Raw genomic sequence first — 27,729 nt, forward strand, 5'->3', positions numbered from 1 at the left:
CTGGGAAATAATTCAATCCTCATGTATAGCTCAGGAGGAAGGTAATTGACAGTAAAACTTTAATGCTTTATAAACCAAAGGATAGTGGATTGAGCATTTAGAAACTCATGTTAGGCATATTTAACTTTGGAATAAGTTGCCCTTTTCTTAGCGGTGTGTTATTAAAGAACGAAAAGGCTAAAATGTCAAGTGGAATTAAAATCATGTCTCCAGATTTTAAGCAACAGAGAAATAGCATCCAAAACCAGCTCCATGCTTCGCCAAACTAACAAGTTGCTAGTTTCCTTGGAGAAAGCATCCATAGAAAGGCTTTGACTGTCTTGCCTTATCTGTTTCTGTATGTGTGTGTTTCCAGAGCAAAACCAGTACAAGTTACACTCGGTTTGAGGTTTTAGCTAATGGATTCTATCCCTTTGTTTTCCTGTCTTTCTCCCCTCGCTTGCTGTAATCCCTTATTAGTCAGGGGGTCATTCCTTTTGTGGTTAATGGTGAAAGGAAGATGTGACATTGAAGTTAACAGAGAAATTGTTATGTGATAAGTGAAATTACAAACACAAGGAATGACAGCCAGTAAAAAACAAAAGGGTCATAAAACCATCAATATTGGACTATTGAATCATAGATCACAGAATGGTTTGGGTTGGAAGGTACCTTAAAGGTCATCTACATCTACATCTGCCTTCTAAAGGGCATCCACAGCTTCTCTGGGCAATCTGTTCCAGTGTCTCACCACCCTCACAGTAAAGAATTTATTTCTACTATCTAATCTAAATCTACTCTCTTTCAGTTTAAAACTGTTACCGCTTGCCCTATCACTACACTCCCTGATAAAGAGTCCCTCCCCATCTTTCCTGTAGGCCCCCTTCAGGTACTGGAAGGCTGCTAGAAGGTGTCCCTGGAGCTTTCTCTTCTCCACACTAAACAACCCCAACTCTCTCAGCCTGTCCTTGTAGGGTATGTGCTCCAGCCCCTTGATCATCTTAGTGGCCATCCTATGGACCCACCTGAGCAGGTCCATGTCCTTCCTCTGTTGGGGAACTCGGAGCTGGATGCAGTCCTCCAGGTGGGGTCTCACAAGATCCAAGTACAGTGGCAGAATCACCTCCTTTGACCTGCTGGTCATGCTTCTTTTGATGCAGCCCTATAACCTAGGGTAAAAGTTTTACTCATTATTGTGCAGTTATAATAAGGTATACCTGCTCCTATAATTCTTTCTTATCAAACCTGTCTTTTCTATTCTGCTTCCTTTTCTTTCCCAAAAAAGCTTTGACTTTTGATGAAATCAGAGAAAATTAAGAAAGGGTTGTGATAAGCTTTTCAGCAACATAATCAGCAGGTTTATTTCAGTGGCTGTCATACTACATGGAGCCCATTCATTACAGAACAGAATTTTATGTAACTAAGTGGTTTAAGGTACTCTTGACCTATTTTTTCCCCATAAACACTTTTTGTTGTCTATTTATAACAGTATGGGCTAGGCTAAATGTTGAAATAACAAGGTATAGTTGTGTTATGATCAGAAGTTTGCATGTATCGTACTTGATGTTGGAATGGGGAAGTTAATTTTTCGTATTCTATGCCTCTAGGATAGGAGGTTTTATTATTATTTTTATTGTTTATATTCTGTCTAACATAACAGGATATAAATTGTTACAAATAAATTGTATGTAGATTGTACAATATAAATACATTCTATTTGGTCACTTCATTATATGTAACATAATTTCATTTAGAGGAGCTCAGTAAATACCAAGATTGGCATGACTATTGAATTTTAGTTTGATATTTACTGGCAATTTAAAAAAGAGAAAGAAATACCAGACCTTTGAATGATATCTAAAGATAGGTATCATTCCCATTCCTTAGCAGAGAGGGTGTCAGTTTTGTATTCTGCCCCAAAATCTACATCTTCAGCAGCAACATGGCACCCACCAAACCTGATAGTTTTTGAATCTGTATATATTTATGAAAATGTTGCTTATGAATAACTGAGTCTATAAAGTTGATCTGCTCTCAGTCTTTTTCTTATGTAGACTAAATTATAGTCTATAGCTAGAAATATGTGATGTTATGTTTTTATTGCCATACTTTCCCATAAATAAAGTGCAGAATAACTAACAATCAAGATTAAATTTTAAATCATTATTTGGCATGCATCATTCTTACTGTTAGAGATTAAAATACTTTTCAGTGTTTTCCTTTTGGGTTTTATATAGTCATACCAGATAGCTAAGTAAAAATATATGCCTACTCTCTATCATCTATAGATGGACTTTTTCGTGTTAGTAATATTTTCTAATCACTATATATATATTTTCTTGATAGTTACATGCTATGTTTTAAAATTTTCATTAATATTTTTTCATGACCTGTGGTCAACCTTATCTCCTTCATTCTGTGACTTTTAAATGTTGTCTCACATACTTGTTCAGCATTGGGTTTAATCAGCGCAATCTTTTTTTAATCTTTTTTTTAATTTATTTATTTCTCCAAAGCAATTTCCTCGGACTTTAAATCTATTCTTCAATAAAGCATTATCAGTAATTCTGTTGTTTCTTCCTAGTATTCCATGGTCCACATGCTTTGTAAATTTTCCTGCATCTTAGTTTTTTTTCTGAATAATGTTTTAATCTTTTAAAGCAAAATTACATAGTCACTGTCCAATAACAAAAATTCTGTTATCTTTTCATTTTACTGTTTACATTTTGAGGTTTTGTTCTAGCTCCTTATCATGTTAAATTTCAGAGTTTTGTTCTATGATTTAACTGACAGTATAGTAATAAAAATTTAATTACATTTGGTGGTCTTAATAATCCAGGATAGTGAGGCACAAATGTGATTAAAAAGTGTAAGTGGTAGCACTCCTTTTTACTCTTCCTTCATACAAAGGTTTTATTTAAAATATGATTCCATTTTAAAATGTGGCTCTGAAAAATGATGATATAGGTCCTTATCTTAATAGTTTTCATTCCAGCTATGTCTGTTGAATAGCTATTTCTACTATATATGTATTAGTAGAAAGTTGTTTTGATCTTGCAATAGTGAGAGGGATTTAAATATTAGGCTAGATACGTTACTTTTCTGTTTAATACCTGCAATAATGAATTCATTGGAGAATAGTTGTATTTACTGCAGATATTTTTGTATTTTGAAAAACTTTTGGAAGTCCTCTCTCTTATGCTCGTGTGTGAATAGGCTTACTGCTGTGGCAAAGAAGGATGTTAATCCTCAGAAATATATCAGAGTATCCTTTACCTCATTCTCTGGTCAGAATTGAAATTTGGGAGATTCACTGAAACCTGGATTCTATCTAGAAGAAGAAGATGTAGATAGACAGCAAAGGCTTCAAGCTTCCTTGACAAATGAAGCCTTTAGGGCTCAGGATGCTGATATGTGATTTAGGTTTTCATCAGTGAACTCTGACATCTGCTCGCATGACTGTCAGTGTCAAGGCTTATCTTTGTCTTTGCTGCAATCTTGAGGCCATTGCATTTGTGAGGCTTAGAAAATACTGCTTCTCTAAAGCCAGTAATAGATCTGGTGTTGGCAGTGCCAGTTTCTCATCGTTGCTGGATTTGTGAGGAATACATTGACTTCCTTTCATTGTATTTATTTTATTAATTTTATTTTATTTGTTATTATGTGCGTATTTGGACTTGTCCCATGCTGTGACTGGAAGAATGTTGTGCTGTCACCATGTTGCGCTGTCACCGTGTTGCTCCTTGTCTTCCTTCTAAAGGTGAAAACACAAGAAACTTTGAATAGAGAGGTTTTATGGCTCAGAGTTGTAACTTGATAAGCACCCGCCTTCACACATTATGTGCACCTTTAGGATGAAACAATAATTTAAAATTTAGTACATTTTGCTGTTATTTTGTAAAGATACATGTTTTAAAGCTTTTTAATTTAGTTGCCAGTGTCACTGACTTTGTAATACATATATATGTTTATAATCTTGATAATTATTACGTTTTACAGTTTTGTCTAAAGATTTCCTGACATGCAGTCTTCATTTATAGAACTGTATCTGTATGAAAGAACATGCTCTTCCTGCAAGTAAGGAGCATGTTTGACAAGTCAGAGATGTATTATCTTTGTTTAATAGAGTTTATACGCAGTTTTTCTGCTGTGTATTTGCTGCTCCTGTTTAGCAGCACAACACTGATTATTGTGGGGAAAGATGGAAATGACTAGGGATTTTGGGGTAAAACTCTGAAAACCAAAAAAAAAATCCATCCTATTTGTCTTTTCAGCAGTTAATGAAAGATCAGCTTTAACTAAATTTTAACTAAGCAGAACAGCTTGCTTGGCAGTTGGATTTATTTGAACAACATGGCTTTTATACTAAATAGTGTTATGTATCAAGGATGAGATAACATAGATTGAAAGGGGAGGAAGGGCTTTGTTTAGCAAAGTGATGTCTCCGAAAATGTTTGAGAAATCTGCAAAGTAGCAGGGTATTTATCTCACAGTGTGAACTAAAGCTTTCAGCCTTATTTCCCGTTCTGTGTTTTTCTGACTTCAGCTCATTCTCACTCCTTCATTAAGGAATATTTTGGAAAATTTTGAAAAATAAGGATCCTTGAATGCATAACTGGAAAAATACAGTGTAGGTATTGAAAAGTGCTATTACCATTTTATGAGAGGGAGTGTATTACTGGAACATCACATCCAGTTTTGGTTTCCATACTTCAGAAGGGAGGTTACAAATGAGGAAGCGTTCAGGAAAGTGCTGTAGTAATTATTTCAAGGTCTCAAAAACTTGAATAGCTTGATCTCTCAGTGATATCTGAAGGAAAGAGGTCCTGTTCGGGTTACCTTTAAGTACTTAAAAAGAAAGAATATGTCTGACTGTAAAGGGCTCTATGCAGAAAGCATAGCACTTTCTACATAACACAGAGATTTGTAACGAAACAATTTATGATACCTGTAAAATGGTGTGTGTGAGGTTTATTAAATACTGACACAAACTCAAGAGAAACAACAATCTTTCTACCACTCAGTCTTATAAAAAAGAAGGTGGAAGCTTTTCTAAGATACACACCTTTTTTCCAACTGTCAACCTAAGGATTAATATAAGAATTATTTGGTGAAATACTAATGTTAAGATAAATGTCCAATAGTATGTCTTTTGGTATTGAAATAAACATTTGATGCAGTCAGATTATACAAACAGGGAAAGAAGAATAAAATACTTACAAGGTAAAAATACACAAAAATAAATAGAACTATACATTTATAGACATCAAGTTGGAATAAATAAAGACTGAAAAATCAAAGCAAAAGTGAAAATTAGTTGAGTGATTAGAGAAAAGAGAAAAATTTTTACTCTGGAAGATGGAAGTTGGTTATCAGATTTCTGAGTACTCATAAATTGTTTGCACCAAAGCTTAACAAAAATTAAGGACCATAATTTTAGTACACACTAGGTGTGGAAAATAAAATTCAGGCATATGTTTTACTTTTGCAAATACCCCTGTTTTGACAACTGTCTCATGACTAAACCCTATTCAGATAAGGATCAAGTAAATGTTTCCCATAGGCATTTGTCTAACACAAATCTATAAAATAAATCTGTTTTTCTATTTCATGTGAAATATCTCCCCATCAGATAATAAATATCCTGTCTAGGGAAGGAAACTGTACCAAAACCCTGTATTGTTCTGCTTGACTTTACACTGTCGGAGAAATGCTTGCAGTCTCATTCATTTCCATGGATGCAGGCTCTGCTTTCTGTTACACAGAAATAGCATAAATGCTGCCCATTTCTTACTGTTTCTACTTTTGTCTCAGAAATTGTTAGGCCAGTTGTGACCCCATGGATTATTTTCATTAAATCTTTGAATTAATTCCTAGACTAATCTTTGCTGAATATCTTATGAGGCTGAGAAAAAAGAAAACATGCTAAGCTGAGAAACTTTTAAGCCCAGTTTGCTTTATGGTATTTAAAATTGGCATGAAAAAGACGTTTTGCAGAAAAAAAAACAACCTTCACATATAATTCACAGGCAAGTGATTTCTGTAATCATCTTGATTTGGAGATACTGTCTCACTTCAGAAACCATGTCTTATTGCATAAAATACTTATTGCGTTAAATAACCATGACCAATTTACTTGCTTTCCTTTTCATTGATTGTAATTGATCGTAGTATTTCAATTATTCTTCTGACGTATTGTTCAATGTATTTTTTTTTAATGCATAAGAAACAAATATTTTAACAAAAGCAATGCCAAACTAAATATTATAAATATGGAATGGGATGGGTAGGAAGACTGCTCTTGTTTTTCTTTTTAATTTTTCTGTAGGAGGCATTTCTGTTTGAAAGTGTGCATTTCAAAGATGGGTCCAACTCAGAGAAAGATAACCCTAATTGTTAGTGATTACAATTTCCATTTAGTGAAAGAAAGTATAACTCATGCAGAAATTTTTTTGAGCTTCCAGTACACTGTGTTATCTTTCTTCAAATACATGTTTTAAACATCTACTTTGTCTTTAAACGCAAGTATTTAGAATGTATACTTTAAACTTTAAGTAAATATTTTGTTTCAACATCCTAAAATAGTTCTTGTAGACAGCGAAAATTAGGGACTGTACTAATGAACTGAAGAATGGAAAGGATACTTTAATTCCTTGCATAACTGACAAACTCAGGTCACTTTTGTGCAAGATAGCCAATGGGGATAATAACTTAGTGACAAAAAAAAAAAGTAATAATTCAAAAATTAGCAAGCCATTAATCTTGTCTTTAAAAGATAACAAACTGATTTATTTCTGAGAGGGTTAAACCTGAGGTGCAATTTATAATCTTTTTGATAACCTTGTAATTTTGAAAGATTAATGATGTCATTCTGTGTGATTCGTCTGTTGAACTTGACCTATTTTTGTGAAAAAAATGAAGTAGTGATGACATAAGGCAACAAGAAATCTTCAATTTGCTGTTCATTTGCGGAGAGGTGAGAACTAAATATATGAGGTGACCACTTTGTGAAAGAGAATGAGCAGCATCACAAATGAAGATTGATTGCACTTTCAAAATTCAGTAGTTGTCATTGAAGATACTCGAATAGAGTGCAGTTGTCATACATATCATCAGAAAAATAAGCCAAATTAGGCAAGAAGAAGGGAAATTCCACAAGAATTTGTTAGATGTTCCCCCTCAGAAAGAAGCGATTTATTTGGAGTTTTATCTGTAAGGTTCTGTTTTGTCATTGCACTCTCTCTGGCCTTCCTCATTATCTATTCCAACTTTTGGCATTGGTTTCTAACCTAGGAAAACAGTGAAAAGAAACAGTCTTTTTTTACATATAAAACTACAGTGAAGTTTTTACAGCTGCAGTCTTCATTTAGCTTTTCATGTTTCTTAGAGACTCTTGGGAGCACTGGACTGGAAAACTCTATGGCCAGCCACTGGAGTTCGTCATGTGCCTTCCCTTCTCCTTTGGGAAGTGTCCTACAAGGGCTAAAGAAGGGCTTAAAATAATGTGAAAGAGTCTGATCCTTTCCGTAAGCAAGAGCAGAAGAGGAAGTCTTTGCAACAGAACTGTTAAACCTGGCTATGTCCAAAGATGGACAGCATTTACATTGCTTCTTCCTTACTCAAGAGATTACTGTGGGGAGTTTTTCCTACATGCTGTGGATTGGGCAAATGGGACTTTTCATGATTCTGTTCCAACTTGGATGCCCCTGGCATTTTTGGAAACTCAGACCTTTCAATCCAAAACCGGGCATAGGCAAAGTCTAATGAGTAGCTCTCATGACAACTACTAAACTTAACAGAATTCCAGTCGTTGAGGCTGCTATTAGCCAAACATACTGTATTGTCTCTGATATCTTTCATGGTAACTGTTGGCAAAAGTATAGTAACTACTATAGGTTTTTGATGTTTACAGAAATTCATATACATTAAACTTTTCTAAGATTTAATAGATCTTTTAAAATACTTCTCTCTGTGCACTACTAAAAACAGTAGAAAATATTGTTTAGATGCTTAAATATACCTTTTTTAGGAAAACAAAAATTTGGCTGTGATTATATGACAACAGTCCTAAAATTCTATTGTTTGTTTTAAACTGTTGCATGTACTGCTGGGGAGACTCTCCTACAGTTTATTGGAACTGTCTCCAGATTCTGCTTGTGAATTCAATCTTTCTGAAAAGCTTTACAACATTGCAATTTTTTGGTTTTGTTTTTAGATAGAAGTGATGCAGTTGAGCTTCCTATAAAATTCATTCCTCCGAATGCTGGTTGCTACCACTGTCAGATTCTTCTGAAGTCCTCCTGCGATGTTCGTGTCTATGAGATTGAATGCGTAGTGAATGCAGACCATGTTGAAGCAGAGCTTGAATTTCTAACTCCAGCTTACCAGGCAGTGATTCAAGATATTCCAATAGTAAGATCATTTTACTACTAGAAACTAAAGAATCAGGATTTTTAAAAACTGGACTTCAGATAAGTACTGTTAAAATTTACAGTTGTAAAATGCACAAATGCATGTAAATACTGACCTGAGTATTATTGTTCAAAGTCCATACTGGGCATAAGATAACGCTTGTTGGGCAAAATAGTTTCTGGCAGTTCTTAAAGTAAATTATTAGTTTGATGGTCTTATTTCTGATGTTTCACTTCTGTCCTGACAATTGTTAATCTGTTATTTAATAATGTTATCACACTGAAAGTGAAAAAAGGAGTTGTTTAACCTAGGGAATAAATATATAGTTTCTGAAAAAAAGGAGAGATGTTGAGGAGTAAAATAGAAGAACTGGATTACATACAATTTAAATAATATGGCAAGCGTAGGCAGTGTATCATATGTAGTTTTATTTTATCTATTTTGTATATGAAACCCTTGACACATGAGAAGTAAAGACGTAAGTGTAAGTAAAGAGTGAAGATGGAGTGAAGGTAATCTCACTCAAAAAATTATTGCTCAAAATTTAGAGAACTTTTCCAATTAAAAAGAAAAAAAAAAAAACAAAAAATGATAGGGAAGGAGCTTAAGCTGCGAGAGAAAGGGTAAAAATTCTTTAAGAGATAAAACCAGTAAAATATTTCCTGATATTTGAACTACAGTTTCATCTATGTACTTGATGTAACCTTTTGATATTAGAGCCACTAAAGAATGCTAGTGAGTTAATTTATAGAAAAATTATTCGGAGATTTTGTAGCCAAAAGAGGAGGGGCAGATTCAAACAAGGAAACTTAATGTCTGGGGAAAGACCATACTGTGGATGCTCTGTGAAATCCTGAAAGTAGACAAGGAAAGAAAAGAAAGTAAGAAAAATGAAAGTAAATCATATTACAGTGCTATCTTTTCTTACACAAATTTTGAGGTATTCATATATTATTTATTAAACATTGATTTATTGAATGTTGCATTAGCTGAAAAACAGCTGGTATATAACACAGAAAGGTAAGGGTTTTTTCGACCTCCTTTAAACAGAGTTTCTAAACAGATTGGCTTTATTATTTTTTTTTTTTTTTTTTTATTTCTGAGTGTACCTAAGTATATGCTTTTAAATCCATGCAGGAGGCATACCTTTACACTTTTAATCCCTGCTTGTTTTCTTATCTAGGAAATAAAAGGTACCACAATTAGAACATATACTCTGTCTGTGTATATGTGTGTTTTTCTGAGAGAAGGAATCACAGAAAGTTTGGGCTGGAAGGGACCTTTAAAGATCATGTAGTCCGATCCCCCTGCAATCAGCAGGGACATCTTCAACTAGATCAGATTGCTCAGAGCCCCGTCCAACCTGACCTTGAATGTTTCCAGGGATGAGGCGTCTACCACCTCTCTGGGCAACCTGTTGCAGTGTTTCACCACCCTCATTGTAAAAAATTTCTTCTTTATATCTGGTCTAAATCTACCTTCTTTTAGTTTAAAACCATTACCCCTTGTCCTATTGCAAGAGGCCCTACTAAAAAGTTTGTCCCCATCTTTCTTATAAGCCCCCTTTAATTATTGAAAGGCTGCAATAAGGTCTTCCTGGAGCCTTATCTTCTTCAGGCTGAACAACCCCAATTCTCTCAGCGTTTCTTAATAGAAGAGGTGTTCCATCGCTCTGATGATTTTTGTGGCCCTCCTCTGGACTCACTCCAACAGGTCCATATCTTTCCTGTGCTGAGGACTCCAGAGCTGAATGCAGTGCTCCAGGTGGGGTCTCACCAGAGCAGAGTGGAGGGGTAGAAACAACTCCCTCGACCTGCTGGCCACACTTCTTTTGATGCAGCCCAGGATACAGCTGGCTTTCTGAACTGCAAGAGCACATTGCTAGCTCGCTCGTGTCTGGCTTTTCATCCAGCATTACCCCCAAGTCCTTCTCCTCATGGCTGCTCTCAATCCCTTCATCCCCCAACCTGTATTGATACCAGGGGTTGCTCTGACCCATGTGCAGGACCTTGCAGTTGGCCTTGTTGAACCTCATGAGGTTCTGTGGGCCCACTTTTTGAGCTTGTCTATGTCCCTCAAGCATGCATTCCCGTCCCTCAGGCGTGTCAACTGCACCACTCCGCTTGGTGTCGCCTGCAAACTTGCTGAGGGTGCACTTGATCCCACTGTGTCATTGATGAAGATAGTAAACAGTACTGGTCCCAGTAGGTAGCCCTGAGGGACACCACTTGTCACCGATCTCCATCTGGACATTGGGCCGTTGACCACTACCCTCTGGATGCAACCATCCAACCAATTCCTCATCCACTGAACAGTCTACCCATCAAATCTATATCTCTCCAATTCAGAGAGAAGAATGTTGTGGGGGACCTTGTCAAATATATATCAGATGTGCATCTCTGTTAGTCTGTCTGTTTCTATGGAATGCATACATGTGATCACAAATTCTGCTCTAAATGTTAGGCCCTAAATTTGCAAAATCAAGCGTTGATGAACAAATATAAAAATGTGACGTTGTTCCTGTCCTTTTACATCTTAAGCTTAATTTTGTGATTTCACATTATTTTTTTCACAAGGCTTCTTTCATTTTCAGTATAAGAAATGTGTGTTACTCTGGTAAGGATACTATACATTTTTATATACACTCCTTCTAACTGGAGCGTCTGCATCTATCAGAAATTTTTCCATACCTATGTTATTAGTTAGCACTGTTATATTTGTCATTCAAATTACTGAACTTTGAAATATGCTGTGGAAGAAGACAGATACTCATAGAGAGTGAAACTGATGTATGGCATTGTTCAATCTGCTAAACTTAGTTTCTTGAACCTAATATTTAGTTTTCAAAGCACTTTTTACAGACACTAGCAAACTAACTGTCATAACATCTGTGTGGTAGGTGGAACACTTTATAAATGGAGCAAATAAATGGTCAAGTGATTTTCTTAAAGGCACACAATGAGTTAGTGACAGAAGCAGAATAAGAACCCACCTGAATCTGAAATCTGTGATTTTTGCTTTGTATGGGAGTTGAGGCTGAACATCTGAAGTTTCTGCAATTCTCACAAGCATGAAATGAATTTAATTGTTCCCTCACTCACTTTCAGCCTCTTCAGTGAAAGAGGTATAGGTCCTATACATGCAGCCTTATTATGTATCTTGGATTTAATCACCTACCATACTGTGAAAATGTTCTAACAACTCCCTTAGCATTAATTGTGTTTCTCATTGACTTAACAGGCTTTGAATAAGATTTCACATTAACCAGAGATCCTGTAAGAATTCGATGATTAAGTAATTAAAATTATTGTTAATGGACAAGTTCAAGGGAGTAGAATTTAACAAATATTTTATTTTCACTTTCTATGTTTGTAGTTCACCTTAATATATTTCTTTAGAATATATTTTTAGATAAATTCATGCTGTATTAGAAGATTTGTTACAGAAGAATTTCAAAGTGACCATGTTTGTCAGCTACATTTCTCCAGTTGACAAATTTTTGTGTTTGAGATTAAGAAGAAATAATTATTGGTGTAATCATCATTAGTGTGGATAAAGGAAGCATCTGATACCAATGGCACTAGAAATAATCAAAAATAAGGCAATGTAAGCCCTCAAATTTTGACTGGCCTCCTGTTTTCCTTACCAAAGAACAATCGTGGTGATGTTTTTCCTCTATCCCACCTTTTAAAACAGCAGATTAGCAAAGGGGGATGACCTGCCAGTTTTAAAACTGGTCAGCCTGGTTTTCAAAAGGATAAAGTTGTTCCTGATGTTGTAGAGAAAAAAAGCATGAGAATAAAAATAAATCTTTTGATGCCTTTTTTCCCTTTGATTTTATCTTCAGCATGAGGATACCAGTTAATTATTTTTTTTTCTTGTTTTATTGTAATAACTGTTATAACTGTTAATATCTGTAATAACTGTTGTTATTACAGAATTGGAGACCACAGTGATGGAAGTATTTCGAAAAACTCAGGCACTGTACAAATCTCAACTTTCCAAACAGGCATTTGTGCTCAACTACTGGGAAATTTACCTCTTACCAACTAAGAATTAAGCATTATCATAGATATTAATCAAACCTTAGATATATGATACTGCATGTCTCGTGCCATGCCATGGGGTTCTGATGACCACAGGTGGTGGTTCTTAGTTTCTGAGGTTGAGATAGCTGAGCTTGAGAGATGTTCAAAGAAGGAAATGAGGGTTGAAGTATTGTCTCTATTCCCCAAAATCCATTGTTTATCTCTGACATTTATATACAGTTTTCCATGGATGAAAACCATTATAGGTCAAAGGATTAATTCCTCTTTTCATAGGGCAGATCAATCTTCTCTGTTTTGGCAAGGCAGATATTAGCTCTTGAATGCCAGTTTATTATCTTTTTCAGATGAATGTTAACCTTTTTGCAGGCTGGATGTTTGGTCATCTTATTCCTTCAAATAGTAGGAGGCCAGATAGCATTATTTTAGTTTTACTATTTTTATGCAGTTTCCAAGCATGTATTACAAAATATCTGGCTTTCTACCATAACCAAGCAGTGTTGTGATACATCTGGATGCAAGACAACCATGTTTCTTGAATAGGCTTTTATACTACTCAGTACAGGCATTCTTTAAAGTGGATTAGTCTCTCGAAAGACCAGTTTCTGAGAACATAGTAGTGTAAATACTCCTTTGGAGATGGGGTCCTTAATTCGTAAGCAAGACTGATCCTGTAATACAGTCAGTAGCCAAATGAGGCAATATATTCTAGTACACCACATCAGCACTTCAAAGAGGTACACTAAGATTTTCCACAGATGGAAAAGGGACAGAATTTTGGCAAGCATTAAACAGCATCATAAAGATACTTGTAAATGTGTATAATGATACTTATAAATGCCATCTTGACTATTAGTGATATCATGTACATATTCTTCTAATGAGTGTTCCTGCTGACAATATTGCTACTGATGGTATTGGTACCAGTACATCTGGCTGCCAGGCATAAGGGATTTATTTTTAGATTAATTAATTTTTAAAATACACTGTTTTATTCTCCCCAAAGGTGCTCTGAGCCAGTACTTTGGGAAAAAGAGTACTGTGCTTTAATGTGATGATAACTGCAAGTAAAAGCTGAAATGCATGTTGAGAACTTTAAATGCATAATCTAATTTCCATCTTTACTTTGATTTCAGAGTAACATGTCCTACCAGGACTGGAAACTTGAAGCAATTTTGGAAGGACAGGGTTTTTATGGCCCTCCTCTAATAAATGTGGGTCTAGGTGAAACAGCTCTGTATCCTCTCATGTTCAAGCCTATTGCTGAGTGCGTAACAATGGTAAGAGGGAAATTAGTTTTAACATTTGAAAAGGATGCTTCTGTCAATAAAATTTACATCAGTGTCCAAATTATGAAAGTGTTTAAGCAGTTATTAACATTAAGCGTCTTCTTGAGAGTCAGAAATTGAAAGATTGCCTACTAGCTGAAGTAAAAAACCAAAGGAACTAACTTTGCAAAGCTTAAGATTAGGCATCCCCACCACCCTTTATTGTCTCTTCCTTTATTTGCTCTTCTATTAAGCCCGCCATTTGAATGAAATGACCGGTTACTCTGTAAAGATTCTGAACTTTGATCATAAAAATATACATTGTATTAGTCTGAATTTAAGTACATATATTAAATTGTATTTCATTACCTAAGCTATAAAGTAGTAATATTGAGTATTTCTCATTGCATGCGTACATCACAAATGAATTTATGTGATGGGTACTTTGTTTCATAAGATAAATTCTGTTATAAGTTAAGCCACTATTTAGAAGCTGCTTTTGCCATCAGAGTAATCACTATTCTGAATGATAAAATGAAGAGCAGAGCAAAGGCTATGACACTTTTACCAAGAAGCAGTATACATATTTTTGCTGGTATACTAGCTGAGAGATTTTGAATGCAGCTTGTTATTTAAATGTGTGAATTGCCAGAGACAAAAAAAAAATTGTTTGTGAAACATTTGTAATCTTTCTGCATGCATTACCAACCAAATAGAATGTAGTTTAGGATTCCAGTGTTATAAAACCATTAAAAGCCAAAAGCCCTGAATCCTTTGACAACTAGTTGAAGGACAGATGGAAATGATTGAGAAAAATTATATTTTACGTGAGGAATAAGGATGCATGAGAACGTACTTTCTTGGATATTTGTTTTCCAGGAAGACGCCAAGAAGTATAAAATCTAGAAGTATAAAATCTAGAAGTATGAGGGCTTTATATTGTTAAATTTCATAATTTAGAAAAATTAAAAATAAAAGCTTTTGTTTCTTTAGTTTTCTTCCCTGTTTAAAAGCAGAGTTTACTTAAGAACCAGGAAAGTCAATAGGGACACTTTCGTGTAAGCATGCTTTGTTGCCTGGATTTAAGATTAATAGACTAAGGGATCTGGTTTGGCAGCCAAAGGGGACTTCTACAGTGCTGAAACTTTTTTTTCTTCTTTCTTTGTCTTAGGGAAGGCTTATTCTGCGAAATGGTACAGCTGGCACTGAAAATATCTTTAGCCTTAAGGGAATAGGGAAGAAACCTCTGGCACAGGATCATATCGTGATAGATTGCCAAGTGAGAGAGGTCACTCAAAAAATTTTATGGGTGCCCAACTATACCAAGAACAAGTTAACGTACAAGGTAAATTTTTGCAATATTGTGACATCTATTTTTCTATCCAAGGGCCTACAAATTATGTATTACAATAGCAAATATTATTGCAATTGCAGATACACTATTAAAATTCATGTATCCATGAGAAATTGTATCTAGCTATAATTTATAGTATACGGGTATGTTTATAGTGAGGAAGTCTGTGAGATAGTGTATGATTTTACTGTATGTTCTATGGAAAAAGATTTCTTAGTTTTTTAGTCTGTTCCTAAGGGGACAACACTTCCACAAGGGGACAACACTTCTACAAGTGCACTCTGTTCATTTGCTAGTCTTTCCTCCCTTCCCCCTCCACTGGTTTGAAACCACTGGCCAATTCCATTGGTTTTGAAATCAGAGAAGGGGCTTGAAAATTACAGAAAATCTTCATAAAGCATTGGAATATTACAGGAAAACTACAAAAAATATTGTCCTACTAAGGGAAAGATTTCATCATGAGCTCACTATATGTATGTTCCTTATGGCCTGGCAGTCAGTGCTTGCATTTCTTGAAAGAAATTATAGCAGTTAGTGTCTTTTGCCCAGCTATTGTTTCAGACATGTTGGAGGAGTTGGGAATACTTTGTATGTTTGTTGATGGGAAAGAAAATTCAGAGGAAATAACAAACTGGAGTTGTTGAAGGGCAACGGGACACGCGGGAGATGGAACAGGAGGTGCTGCGGTACTTATGATTTCAGTTGAGGGACATAAGATATAAATTCTTAGAAAATACACTTTTGTTAGTTTCCCTGCCCAAGAAGATCTTTTTACCATTAAATATAATCCTTATTATTTTTCACTGTTTTACTTAAGTATATTTTGTAACTGTAAATAAGAAAATGTGTTTGTATAAATAAAAACACTGTTGTATTACTGTAACTGCATGATTTTCCTACCATTTATCTTGTCTGCATGTTTAATTTGAAAGTGAGAAAAGTATTTCAGTAGTATTCTTCACCTTCCTTATCAATGTATAGGACCCCATTTCATATGCCAGCAGAGACAGAATGGAGATTAGGGCAAAAAAGATGTCTTCTGCTTTTCTTCTCAGCTACAGAGAAGGTTCCCGAGCAAGAACATCTTGGACCTTGCTCAACAAAAGCCATCTTTATGACTCTATTATGGCATTTAAAAATAGAGTAGATAGGTAGTATCTAGATACTATGTCTGTATGCTATTTGCTAGGAGAGCTCAATCTACGAAAACAAGGCAGGAGAGTGTGCTTTAAAAATTGTTAGCATATGTAAATATATATTTTTGAACTGAGGGGTTTGAGCGTTGGGGTTTTTTTTTGTAGCTTTTCTTTTGAGGGGAAGGAGGGAAAAAAGGAGAATGTAGGTCCTAGATGATAAAATCTGACTAGTTAACTAGTGTGGACTTGTGAAATGAGTGATCTTTTGTTCTCAGCCTGGGTACCAGTAGCACCAAATGCTGCTTTATTCAAAATTACAGCTATTGGTAAAGAGTGGCCTCACCTTATTTTATAAAGAGAGATCATGTATATACTAGGAGCACTCTTCTATTGGTTTGATAGGAATTCATGGCAATGTGAAATCCTTCCTTAAACTCTTGCTCATCTCCAATTTTTCACTGTTACAGGAGGATTTACATTTAATGAACTTAGTATAAAAGTCCATCTTCATGTTCATATTTTTTGACTCAACATTAAACCCTCCAGACAAAGTAGGAAATGTCTTTTTTGGGCATCACCAGCTTTGACATTTTTCTTTTCAACAATCTTAGCTTTTTAGATGTGAATGCATTTCCATTTCTTATCTCTGAAAGAAGTGAATGTTTTTGAAAGTTGACAACAGAACTATTTCCTCTGCTTTTGCATTTTGTGTGAACTGAATATTTTTTTCTGCCAATGAAAGTGAAAGACACTGAAATATCAAACGTCAAAATGAATACATCAAAATTATTCACTGTATGTCTTTTTCAGAAACATTGCATTGAATGGTTTTATGACAGTTGTAACTATTCCAGGGTGGGATGGATCTGATTGAACTTTGATCTCCTTGAGAGTGTTCTCTGGGTACTGAAATCTGTTTTTTGGGTGGGTTTTTCTTCCTCTTGGTGGTTTTTGTGGTGATTTGTTTTGTTTGTTGGTTTTTTTTTTTTTTCCCTCTGTGAAGTCCAGCTTGACAGTCCAACTGTGTGTGCTCTTTTTGCTCTGGAACTTTTGTGAGACAAGTAGTAAGGTCAGCTATTTCATGCTTGTATGCATGTAATAAATTAATCAGTGTGAATAATGTATTTTCTCTCTGCTAGAATTTTACCCAGAAACTGTTGCAGAACATTTGTTGAAGCAAGGTGGGCTGGAATTGTTGGAAAAGACATGATTACAAAACCTACCAGTGTCTGGAAACTGTGTCCAAACAATATTAATCACTTCCAGCATTCTCCAGCAGATGTCACATGGTGTCTTGTGCTATTGTAGTGAGTGAAACTCATTTGCTGGCTTTTAATTCCAAAAGGGTTATTCTGTAAATTAGGATTTAATCAGTAAATCCAGAACATGATCACCCTTATCTGTTGTTATTAGGAGAAAGGGGAAAGCCTTCTCTGAGAGGGAACTGTGACCAACAACCTTGTTAGAAATGCAAAATAAGCTTTATTTACTCAGAAGTGTGCAGCACAAAGGGCAACAGGAAGAAGAAGTGATACTAATTCTGTTGTTGTTCATTCCATGCTGCCTGATTACTGTAATTTCTGGATAGTCTGTTGTGAATCAGAGCACAACAGACTGTGATTTTGTCTTTGTCACTGTTTCCCTTGGGGGCAGCTACTGACAGCCCAATAACTCCTCCTCCTTTTTAATCCAGCATCTTTTGAAATTTTACCTTATTGTCTTTTAGCTAAATTGATGATTAGGTAGAGGAAATCATGTCAGCTTTGGTGGAGGCAGAACAAAGATAATCCAAAAAGTAATAGTTTTAGAAATGTTTTTGACAGGATCTTTTGTAATTTTGTTGGCTAGCATATATATCTTCATTATTGAATTGGTTGATTGATTTGCCCTGTACATCCTCCACTGAGGGAGTGTATCTGCTATACAAGGTGACTTCTCATAGATAAATTAGGACATAGATGATATTTTTAAAAAACATAAGTATTTCATTTACTGAAGTAATAAAGCTCAGCCTATATCAAGAATGGTATAAGATGTGCCAGTAGCTGACGAGCATAATAATTTGCAGGCATGTCCATAAACAATTTACTGAACAACGAATACTTACCAATAAGTAATTTAGCTGAATTAATAGTTGGGTAATTTTGTCTTTGAGGTATAAATTTAGCTTCACTATTCCATTTTAATAACTGAAGATAATAAACTTAATAAAAACTCATTTCATTAAAAAATTAATTACATTATATATCTATTACCCTGTTTCTCCGTATGCACTGTATATATCTAATAGCCTCAATCAAAATAAGGGTACTACTGTGAAAGTGACTATTTGAAATGAAAGTTAAGTCTGGGAGGAGGAAGAGGGAAATAATTCTTTCCTTTCCTCCATTAAGAAAGCCCTCTTCCCTCTGAATAATGGTTTTCACATTTCAAACATATATAGAGTGTTCATGTCTGGAGCAGCAACAATTTTTGTATGTGTGGTTGACTTGTCTGTGCAACCACTAGTACATATTAAGAGAGTTGGGGAGGGAAGAAGTGCCTTTGGTATTCAGTGGAGGTCACGTCCATGTATCCATCAGTCTACCTTTAAAAATGCGAAGCCAAACACTTTCAGTGCCCACAAAGTTTTCCATGATTAAAAAGACTATTTCTATAAATTCCCGTGAAAAACGTGAACATTTTATGAACTATTTTCTACTGATTGATATGTAAACCTTAGGGAAGCACTGCCACTATGCTCTTCATGGCTGGTTCTAGGGAATATTACAACAAATAGTCTTTCTCGTTATTAACTTACTCCTGGGTCTGAAAAAACATTACAACAGAATTCATAAAGAATTTGTGCACATATAACGTCAGCCAGAGAGCACATCCTTCTCTGATGCTGAATTAATATAAGGTTAGTTACTGTAATGTAAGTGGATTTTAGTGGCTGTAAAATTAGATTCAAATCATCCTACAAGAGTAGAAAGTGTAAAGTATTTCTATAAAAACTAATCTGTCAGTCTCATGACAATTTTTTATACAATTTTCTTTTGATTTTTATCTAAAACTCTGTCTGCTGGATATAAATAGTTGTCTGGTGTGTTGATGGTTGCTTCTAATGACACCTTTGATAGTAACTTTAGCTATAAAGGTGCCTAATTCTTTCAAGGCTTGGTTTTGCAGTAAAAATATAAAACAGCATAACTGTTTTTCTCAGTGCTGTTCAAAATAGATGTCATTAAAGTAAACTCTCCAGAGGAATCTCAAGGCTCAGTTAAATTACCTTTCAGGTATTAGGTTATACAAACTGTTAGTAATTTCCAAAAGTATTGTAGAATAAATACATAATCAAAAACTATGAAATCCCCTGTTCCTCAATGCATTTCTCTCTATATCCTCTATATATCCATTTTAGATCTTTACAATTTCAATGAAAGAATGACATGAAGGTTGGGTATTTGTAACAAATGTCTCAAAATAATAAAATTATATACTGTAAACCTTTAATGAGGGGCTTCCCTGTTCAGGCTAAGTCTTGTTTGGTAATGTATGTGAGATTTCCTGAGAATAAAATCCGTGCAACTCTAGTAACATGATTGATGAAGGTCCTATACCCTCATCAATTTTGTATTCTTTAACCACAGGTAAATCTGTGTATTCCGCAGTCCTTCTAATCTTATATGTCCTTCCAATTTCAATCCTTTTGGCTTGCACATTGCTCACTAGAACTTCTGTAACAGGCTTTACTACAGAAAAAGCATTCTTCATAGCAGTAATGAATGGTACAAAGGCCTACAGAATGTAAGAATAACTGTAGTTGTTGGCAGTTTTTTGTTTCTGATTACTAGATATGAAATTGTTTGATCAAGTAAGGGTATAGTAAGGTCTTAGATCTGATTTTTTTATTGAGATAGGTTACTGGTCTTGACTAGTCATCACTCTCTATTATCTACCAGCAGTCCTGGTTAACTGGAGAAGTTACAGCGGACTGGAAATTAGCAAGTGTAACGCCCACCTACAAGAAGGGTCGGAAGGATGATCCAGGGAACTATAGGCCTGTCAGCCTGACCTCGGTGCCAGGCAAGGTGATGGAACAGATCATCCTGAGTGCCATTACATGGCACATGCAGGACAATCGGGGCATCGGGGCCAGGTCCTGTTTCACCAACCTGATCTCCTTCTATGACAAAGTGACCCACTTAGTAGATGAGGGCAGGGCTGTGGATGTAGTCTATCTAGACTTCAGTAAGGCATTTGATACTGTCTCCCACAGCATCCTCCTAGACAAACTGGCTGCCCAGGGCTTGGATGGGTGGAATCTTCGACGGGTTAAAAACTGGCTGGATGGCTGAGCCCAGAGAGTGGTGGTGAATGGGGCAAAGTCCAGCTGGCGGCCGGTCACTAGCGGTGTTCCCCAGGGCTCAGTTCTGGGGCCGGTGCTGTTCAATATCTTTATAGATGATCTAGACGTAGGGATTGAATGCACTCTCAATAAATTTGCAGATGACACCAAGCTGGGTGGGAGTGTCGATCTGCTGGAGGGTAGGAAGGCCCTACAGAGGGATTTGGACAGGTTAGATAGATGGGCCAAGACCAACAGCATGAGGTTCAACAAGAAGAAGTGCCGGGTCTTACACTTGGGCCACAACAACCCCATGCAGCGCTACAGGCTGGGGGAGGAGTGGTTAGAAAGCGGCCCGGCGGAAAGAGACCTGGGGGTGCTGATCGACAGCCGGCTAAACATGAGGCAGCAGTGTGCCCAGGTGGCCAAGGCGGCCAACGGCACCCTGGCCTCCATTAGGAATAGTGTAGCCAGCCGGTCTAGGGAAGTGATCGTCCCTCTCTACTCAGCACTGGTGAGGCCGCACCTTGAGTACTGTGTGCAGTTCTGGGCCCTGCACTTGAAGAAAGATGTTGAGGTGTTGAAGCGAGTCCAGAAGAGGGCGATGAAGCTGGTGAAGGGTCTGGAGGGTCTGACCTATGAGGAACGGCTGAGGGAGCTGGGGTTGTTTAGCCTGGAGAAGAGGCTCCGAGGTGACCTTATTGCAGTCTACAACTACCTGAAGGGAGGTTGTAGTGGAGTGGGAGTCAGCCTCTTCTCCCAGGCAACTAGCGATAGGACAAGAGGACATAGCCTCAAGCTTCGCCAGGGGAGGTTCAGGTTGGACATTAGGAAGCATTTCTTCTCAGAAGGGGTCATTAGACGTTGGAATGGGCTGCCCAGGGAGGTGGTGGAGTCACCATCTCTGGATGTGTTTAAGAAAAGACTGGACATGGCACTTAGTGCCATGGTCTAGTTGACATGGTGGTGTCAGGGCAATGGTTGCACTCGATGATCCCAGAGGTCTCTTCCAACCTGACTGATTCTGTGATTCTGTGACAAGTGGTCTGGCTGGGTTACGAATATGGATTATGTAGCACTCTTCATTATACAGAATCCTCTTGCTTAGATAGTAGATTGTTAGGCACATTCAGGTACCTTTGGGAATGTGGTTTTGCAGATTATTATAGGATGTGAGATTATGTAACGCTACATCTGAGACTAAAATTGTGTCCTATTCTTATATAGAATTCTCATATAAATGCATTCTAATAAGAAATAGTTATTTCTAATATTTATAAGGAAGCTGACTTAAAGCTCATGGTATATAAAGTCTTTCATTGCTTCACTCCAGGCTTTCCTCTACAGTTATGAAATCTTTGCAAGAAGTTATTCTTATCAAAGTTTGAAATTTCTGGACTTTTTCCTATGTGTACTTTTACATTCTCCATCTTTTTCACTTTCTGAGTGTTCTTGTATGTATCGTTACTATATTAATATATGTGTAATATATCTACAGTTAAGCAGACAGGCATTACACAACATTATGCCATATTGGAACCTCAAACATCTGTGAACACTTCTCATTAAATAGGATTCTTGGTATGAATTCCAATATTAATATAAATTGCCTTGTGTGTGTGTGCAAGTGTGAGCATGCACATTTAGTATCCATTTGCCACCTGAGGCTGATGATTTAATTAGTCTCAGTAATACAGTTGATAAATCAGGTGGCCATGAGAGCAAGGCAAAGTTCAATTAAGGGATACATAAAAGGTAACTAGCGAGTGATGTCTACTACAACCATAGATCTTGTCAAGATGTTGGAGGTAGGAGACAATATTGTTGTGGGCACTGTTTGGAGATTGAAGTTCCTAAGGTGTGAATAACTTAAATAGTAGAGACAAATAGGGTTGCTTATAAAGATACATGAATGGGAGTGATTAATTAATGATAAGATGGTGAGTATTCATATTGGTAGGAATAGTGAGCAGCGTGGAGAATACTAGTGAGTTTAATGACTGCAATAGGGAAGGTGACAGAAGGCTCAGGGCAACATCAGTTATGTACAATTTTTAACATGGATTTATAATGGCCAGAGAAATAATGAAATGACCATTTCTTGGGTGCACTTTAGAACCTTACTCTCATATTCATTATAGTCAGTATATGGTCACAAAAGGTTTTAGAATGTGAACATGAATGAAAGAAAAAGACAAACATTTTTGATAATGGGGATCACAGCTGTAATGGTGTAAGAATCCTTTCTGTGGCAGTCTGAGAAACTCTTCTTGCGTTTCCAGTCATCTAAGAGAGTCCAGTGTGATATTACAGGAAGAGCCAGTAGTAACTGGCCATTAGTACTTTTCCCTAAGAGTTTACTGCAGAATCTTCTTGACTTCCAAAAGCAATGAGAATTGAGATACCCAAAAGTTCTTACTGTGATCTTAAGCACATTCCTTCTTTCACTCCAGAAAGTACTTGACTTGAGTTTGTCCATTATTTTTTATTTACACTGTGTTCTATCAGCAGAACACAATGGAGTGAATATCAGTTTGTTGAAGTTGTTTCTTTTTAAGCTTAGCTATATCTCACTAGAGCTAGAAAATAGGCAGAATAACTCCAGTATTTTTGCTATTTTGGCCTAATTTCTTAAAAATGCATTTTTATCAAGATCTGTCCCATTGTGGAAACACAATTCAGTATATAGCAGTTAAACAGGATAAGGGTGAGGAAACAGTGGCAATCACGGCTTAAGCCTTCAGTGAGTATTAGAAGCTGGAATACATTATGTCAGGATGTTCAGTCAGGGAAAGTCAATAGGGAGAACGATACAAAAGCAATACGTGTGTGGTGGTGGTGGGGTTGTTGCATATTTGGGCTTGTGAATTTGACAAAATTATGAACAGAACTATGAATTTATCTTTTGGCATAAAGGTTTAGGTAGTAATGTAGATTAGTTGATTCAGCATCAAGTTATATTAATGCTTAAATTAATACAGAAACAGACATTCAGATTTAAGGTTGCTCAGCTGAAACTCTAGATCATAAGGGAAGCCTTCAGTAATCAGTTGTATTTATTTCATACCCACGTTTTGTAATCTCTTTTTTAGTACTAATTGCTCTACAGCATAAATAGTATTAATGAAATTATGTGTATAACTAGAAAAAATGTTAAATACAGTACTGCTGATTGATGGTTTACTTCTGAATTCCTTTTGTAGTTTGTCATTTCAGATGTGCAAGTTTTTGTACTTTAATTTCCTATTTTGTGTTTTGTGAGAACAGAGATAGAATTCAAATTCTTTGGCTTGGCTTGCATAACTTAAAACAGTCTTCTTAAAATCTTCCTAACGCCTTAAAGAACTAAGGAAAGCTGTTTGTGTCCTTGCTGTAGTGACCATGAGATGGTAGAGTTCAGGATCTCATGTGGCAGGAACAGAATAGCTAGCAGAATTGCAACCCTGGACTTCAGGAGGGCCAACTTTGGCCTTTTCAAGCAATTGCTAGGGGAAATCCCATGGGACAGGGTACTAGAAGGTAAGGGGGCTCAAGATAGTTGGTTAGCATTCAAGGACTGCTTCTTCTGAGCTCAAGATCAGAGCATCCCAACAAGTAGGAAGTCAAGGAAGGGTACCAGGAGACCTGCATGGTTAAACAGGGAACTGCTGCGCAAACTGAAGTGGAAGAAGAGGGTGTACAGTTCATGGAAGGAGGGGCTGGCCACTTGGGAGGAATATAAGTCTGTTGTCAGAGGATGTAGGGAGGCAACTAGGAAAGCTAAGGCCTCCTTGGAATTAAACCTTGCAAGAGAACTCAAGGACAACAGAAAGGGCTTCTTCAAATACATTGCAGGTAAAGCCAACACTAGAGGCAATGTAGGCCCACTGATGAATGAGGTGGAGGCCCTGGAGACAGAGGATAAAAAGAAGGCGGAGTTACTGAATGCCTTCTTTGCCTCTGTCTATACTGCCGGAGGCTGTCCTGAGGAGCCCCAGACCCCTGAGGCCCCAGAAGAAGTCAGGATAGAGGAGGAATCTGTCTTGGTAGATGAGGGCTGGGTCAGGGACCAATTAAGCAATCTGGATATCCATAAATTCATGGGCCCTGATGGGATGCACCCGCGGGTGCTGAGGGAGCTGGCGGAAGTCATTGCTAGGCCACTCTCCATCATCTTTGCTAAGTCGTGGGCAACGGGAGAGGTGCCTGAGGACTGGAGGAAAGCGAATGTCACTCCAGTCTTCAAAAAGGGCAAGAAGGAGGACCCAGGTAACTATAGACCGGTCAGCCTCACCTCCATCCCCGGAAAGGTGATGGAACAACTTGTTCTTGATGCTGTCTCTAGGCAAATCAAGGATAGGGGGATCATTAGGGGCACTCAGCATGGCTTCACCAATGGGAAGTCATGCTCAACCAACTTGATAGCCTTTTATGAGGACGTAATCCGGTGGATAGATGATGGTAAAGCTGTGGATGTGGTCTATCTTGATTTCAGTAAAGCGTTTGACACTGTCTCCCACAGCATCCTCGCAGCTAAACTGAGGAAGTGTGGTCTGGATGATCGGGTAGTGAGGTGGATTGTGAACTGGCTGAAGGAAAGAAGCCAGAGAGTGGTGGTCGATGGGACAGAGTCCAGTTGGAGGCCTGTATCTAGCGGAGTCCCTCAAGGGTCGGTACTGGGACCAGTACTATTCAATATATTAATTAATGACTTGGATGAGGGAATAGAGTGCACTGTCAGCAAGTTCGCTGATGACACAGAACTGGGAGGAGTGGCTGATGCGCCGGAAGGCTGCGCAGCCATTCAGAGAGACCTGGACAGGCTGGAGAGTTGGGCGGGGAGAAACTTAATGAAATATAACAAGGGCAAGTGTAGAGTCCTGCATCTGGGCAAGAACAACCCCATGTACCAGTACAAGTTGGGGGCAGACCTGTTGGAGACCAGCGTAGGGGAAAGGGACCTGGGGGTCCTAGTGGACAACAGGATGACCATGAGCCAGCAATGTGCCCTTGTGGCCAAGAAGACCAATGGCATCCTGGGGTGTATTAGAAGGGGTGTGGTTAGCAGGTCGAGAGAGGTTCTCCTCCCCCTCTACTCTGCCCTGGTGAGGCCACATCTGGAATATTGTGTCCAGTTCTGGGCCCCTCAGTTCAAGAAGGACAGGGAACTGCTAGAGAGAGTCCAGCGCAGAGCCACGAAGATGATTAAGGGAGTGGAACATCTCCCTTATGAGGAGAGGCTGAGGGAGCTGGGTCTCTTTAGCTTAGAGAAGAGGAGACTGAGGGGTGACCTCATTAATGTTTATAAATATGTAAAGGGCAAGTGTCATGAGGATGGATCCAGGCTCTTCTCAGTGACATCCCTTGACAGGACAAGGGGCAATGGGTGCAAGCTGGAACACAGGAGGTTCCACATAAATATGAGGAAAAACTTCTTTACGGTGAGGGTGACTGAACACTGGAACAGGCTGCCCAGAGAGGTTGTGGAGTCTCCTTCTCTGGAGACATTCAAAACCCGCCTGGACGCGTTCCTGTGTGATATGGTCTAGGCAATCCTGCTCCGGCAGGGGGATTGGACTAGATGATCTTTCGAGGTCCCTTCCAATCCCTAACATTCTGTGATTCTGTGATTCTGTGATTCTGTGATTCTGTGAGGGTAGTTTACCTTGCATTCCCAGTTCTCTGATCACTTAGACTTGGGGAATTTTGAAGCATACCCACAGCTGTCTTTTTTCTACCCTTGAAGGGAAAACTGCATGAAATGGCAATGTGCACTCATTGGCATGCAGCTGTGAAGCAGTACATATGATGTGCTTGTGGGTGAGGACAATAGGATACACCTTCTTATGAGAACTTACTTTAGGAAAAGTTTGGGAAGTGTGATTGCAGAAGGCAGACTGACAGGAAAGAAGCTATTTAGGATTTTAAAATTCTGGGGTTGGTCTGTGTAGCACATTGGAAGCATGTATATTTATGGAGTAGTGTGGTTACAACTTAATTAGTAGAAACTTTGTTAAAACAAAGCATTAACAAGAAGACTAAATTTTAGACATGAGGGAAAAGAACACTTTCAGATGGAAAACTGGTATTTTTTTAAAGTCAAATTACTGTTAAGATATGCAGGGAACAGTGGAAAACCCATGGAAAAAAAGGAGAATTAGATGTGTATAAAGAGCAAAATCAATTAACAAATTTTACCAAATATTTCAAGTAGCATTAAATGATTTCCAGAGTTTGAGAGGTGAAAAGATTAAATAGATCAATTGAATGAATGACAAATTATGAAAAAAGAGCTCATGCACAGAGATAAGGAGTTAACTAGAGCTATCTCAAGGTAACAAGTCTACTTCTATCTTTATGAAAGAATTCCATTCTCTATAAATTAGTGAACTACTACACTTAACAAAGTATGACATATCAAAAAAGACGGTTTAATAACACTTGAGGTAAAGCAACTGATGTTAAAATGACACTTCAGATTTTGCTTTGCTCTGTCTAGTTAGATGGATCACTACTGTCAAACCTCTTTGTTGCACTTCTAAAGAAAATGTATGTGAAATAGTAAGGGCTTGACTGTGCAACTCCACGCATATGTAAGTAGTTCCATGGTGTAAGCAAGGTAGAATCATAGAATGTTAGGGGTTGGAAGGGACCTCTGGAGATCATCGAGTCCAACCCCCCTGCCAGAGCAAGACCAATCTAGGGCAGGTTACACAGGAACGCATCCAGATGGGTCTTGAAAGTCTCCAGAGAAGAAGATTCCACAACCTCTCTGTGGAGCTTGTTCCAGTGCTCTGTAACCCTTATGGTAAAGAAGTTCTTCCTCATGTTGAGGTTGAACTTCCTGTGCTCTAGCTTGCATCCATTGCCCCTTGTCCTATCGCAGTGCACAAGTGAAAAGAGGTTGCCCCTTTCCTCTTGACACCCAGCCCTCATATATTTATACACATTAATCAGATCCCCTCTCGGTCTTCTCTTCTCCAGACTAAAAAGCCCCAGGTTGGATACTTTTACTCATGTTGAGCAATGACTTCAAAATTTGTGCTTGATATGATCTGTATATGCCAACACTACTCTTACAGTATGTATTCTTTTCATGTGTGTAAAGGTTAGGACCTACCAATAGCATACTTTATATTCTACTTTTCAAAGGAAGTAGAATGGATATTGTGTTTATAATGTTCTTGCAACAGTAACTTTCTTTTGACGATTTTTCCTCTTTGTG

At 37.5% G+C, this 27,729-nt stretch overlaps 1 protein-coding gene across 1 annotated transcript in view; it reads left to right on the forward strand.

Moving 5' to 3' along the window:
- Positions 1–27,729, forward strand: part of CFAP47 (cilia and flagella associated protein 47) — a 356,696-nt gene that overhangs the window by 166,584 nt on the left and 162,383 nt on the right. The window contains exons 46-48 of the mRNA XM_068422067.1: positions 8,195–8,391; positions 13,574–13,717; positions 14,877–15,050. Of these exons, the coding sequence (XP_068278168.1) occupies positions 8,195–8,391; positions 13,574–13,717; positions 14,877–15,050 (515 nt within the window). The remainder of the gene's footprint in view (positions 1–8,194; positions 8,392–13,573; positions 13,718–14,876; positions 15,051–27,729) is intronic.

The sequence above is a fragment of the Nyctibius grandis genome, chromosome 2 (genome assembly GCF_013368605.1).
Source record: "Nyctibius grandis isolate bNycGra1 chromosome 2, bNycGra1.pri, whole genome shotgun sequence".
Lineage (NCBI taxonomy): Eukaryota > Metazoa > Chordata > Aves > Nyctibiiformes > Nyctibiidae > Nyctibius > Nyctibius grandis.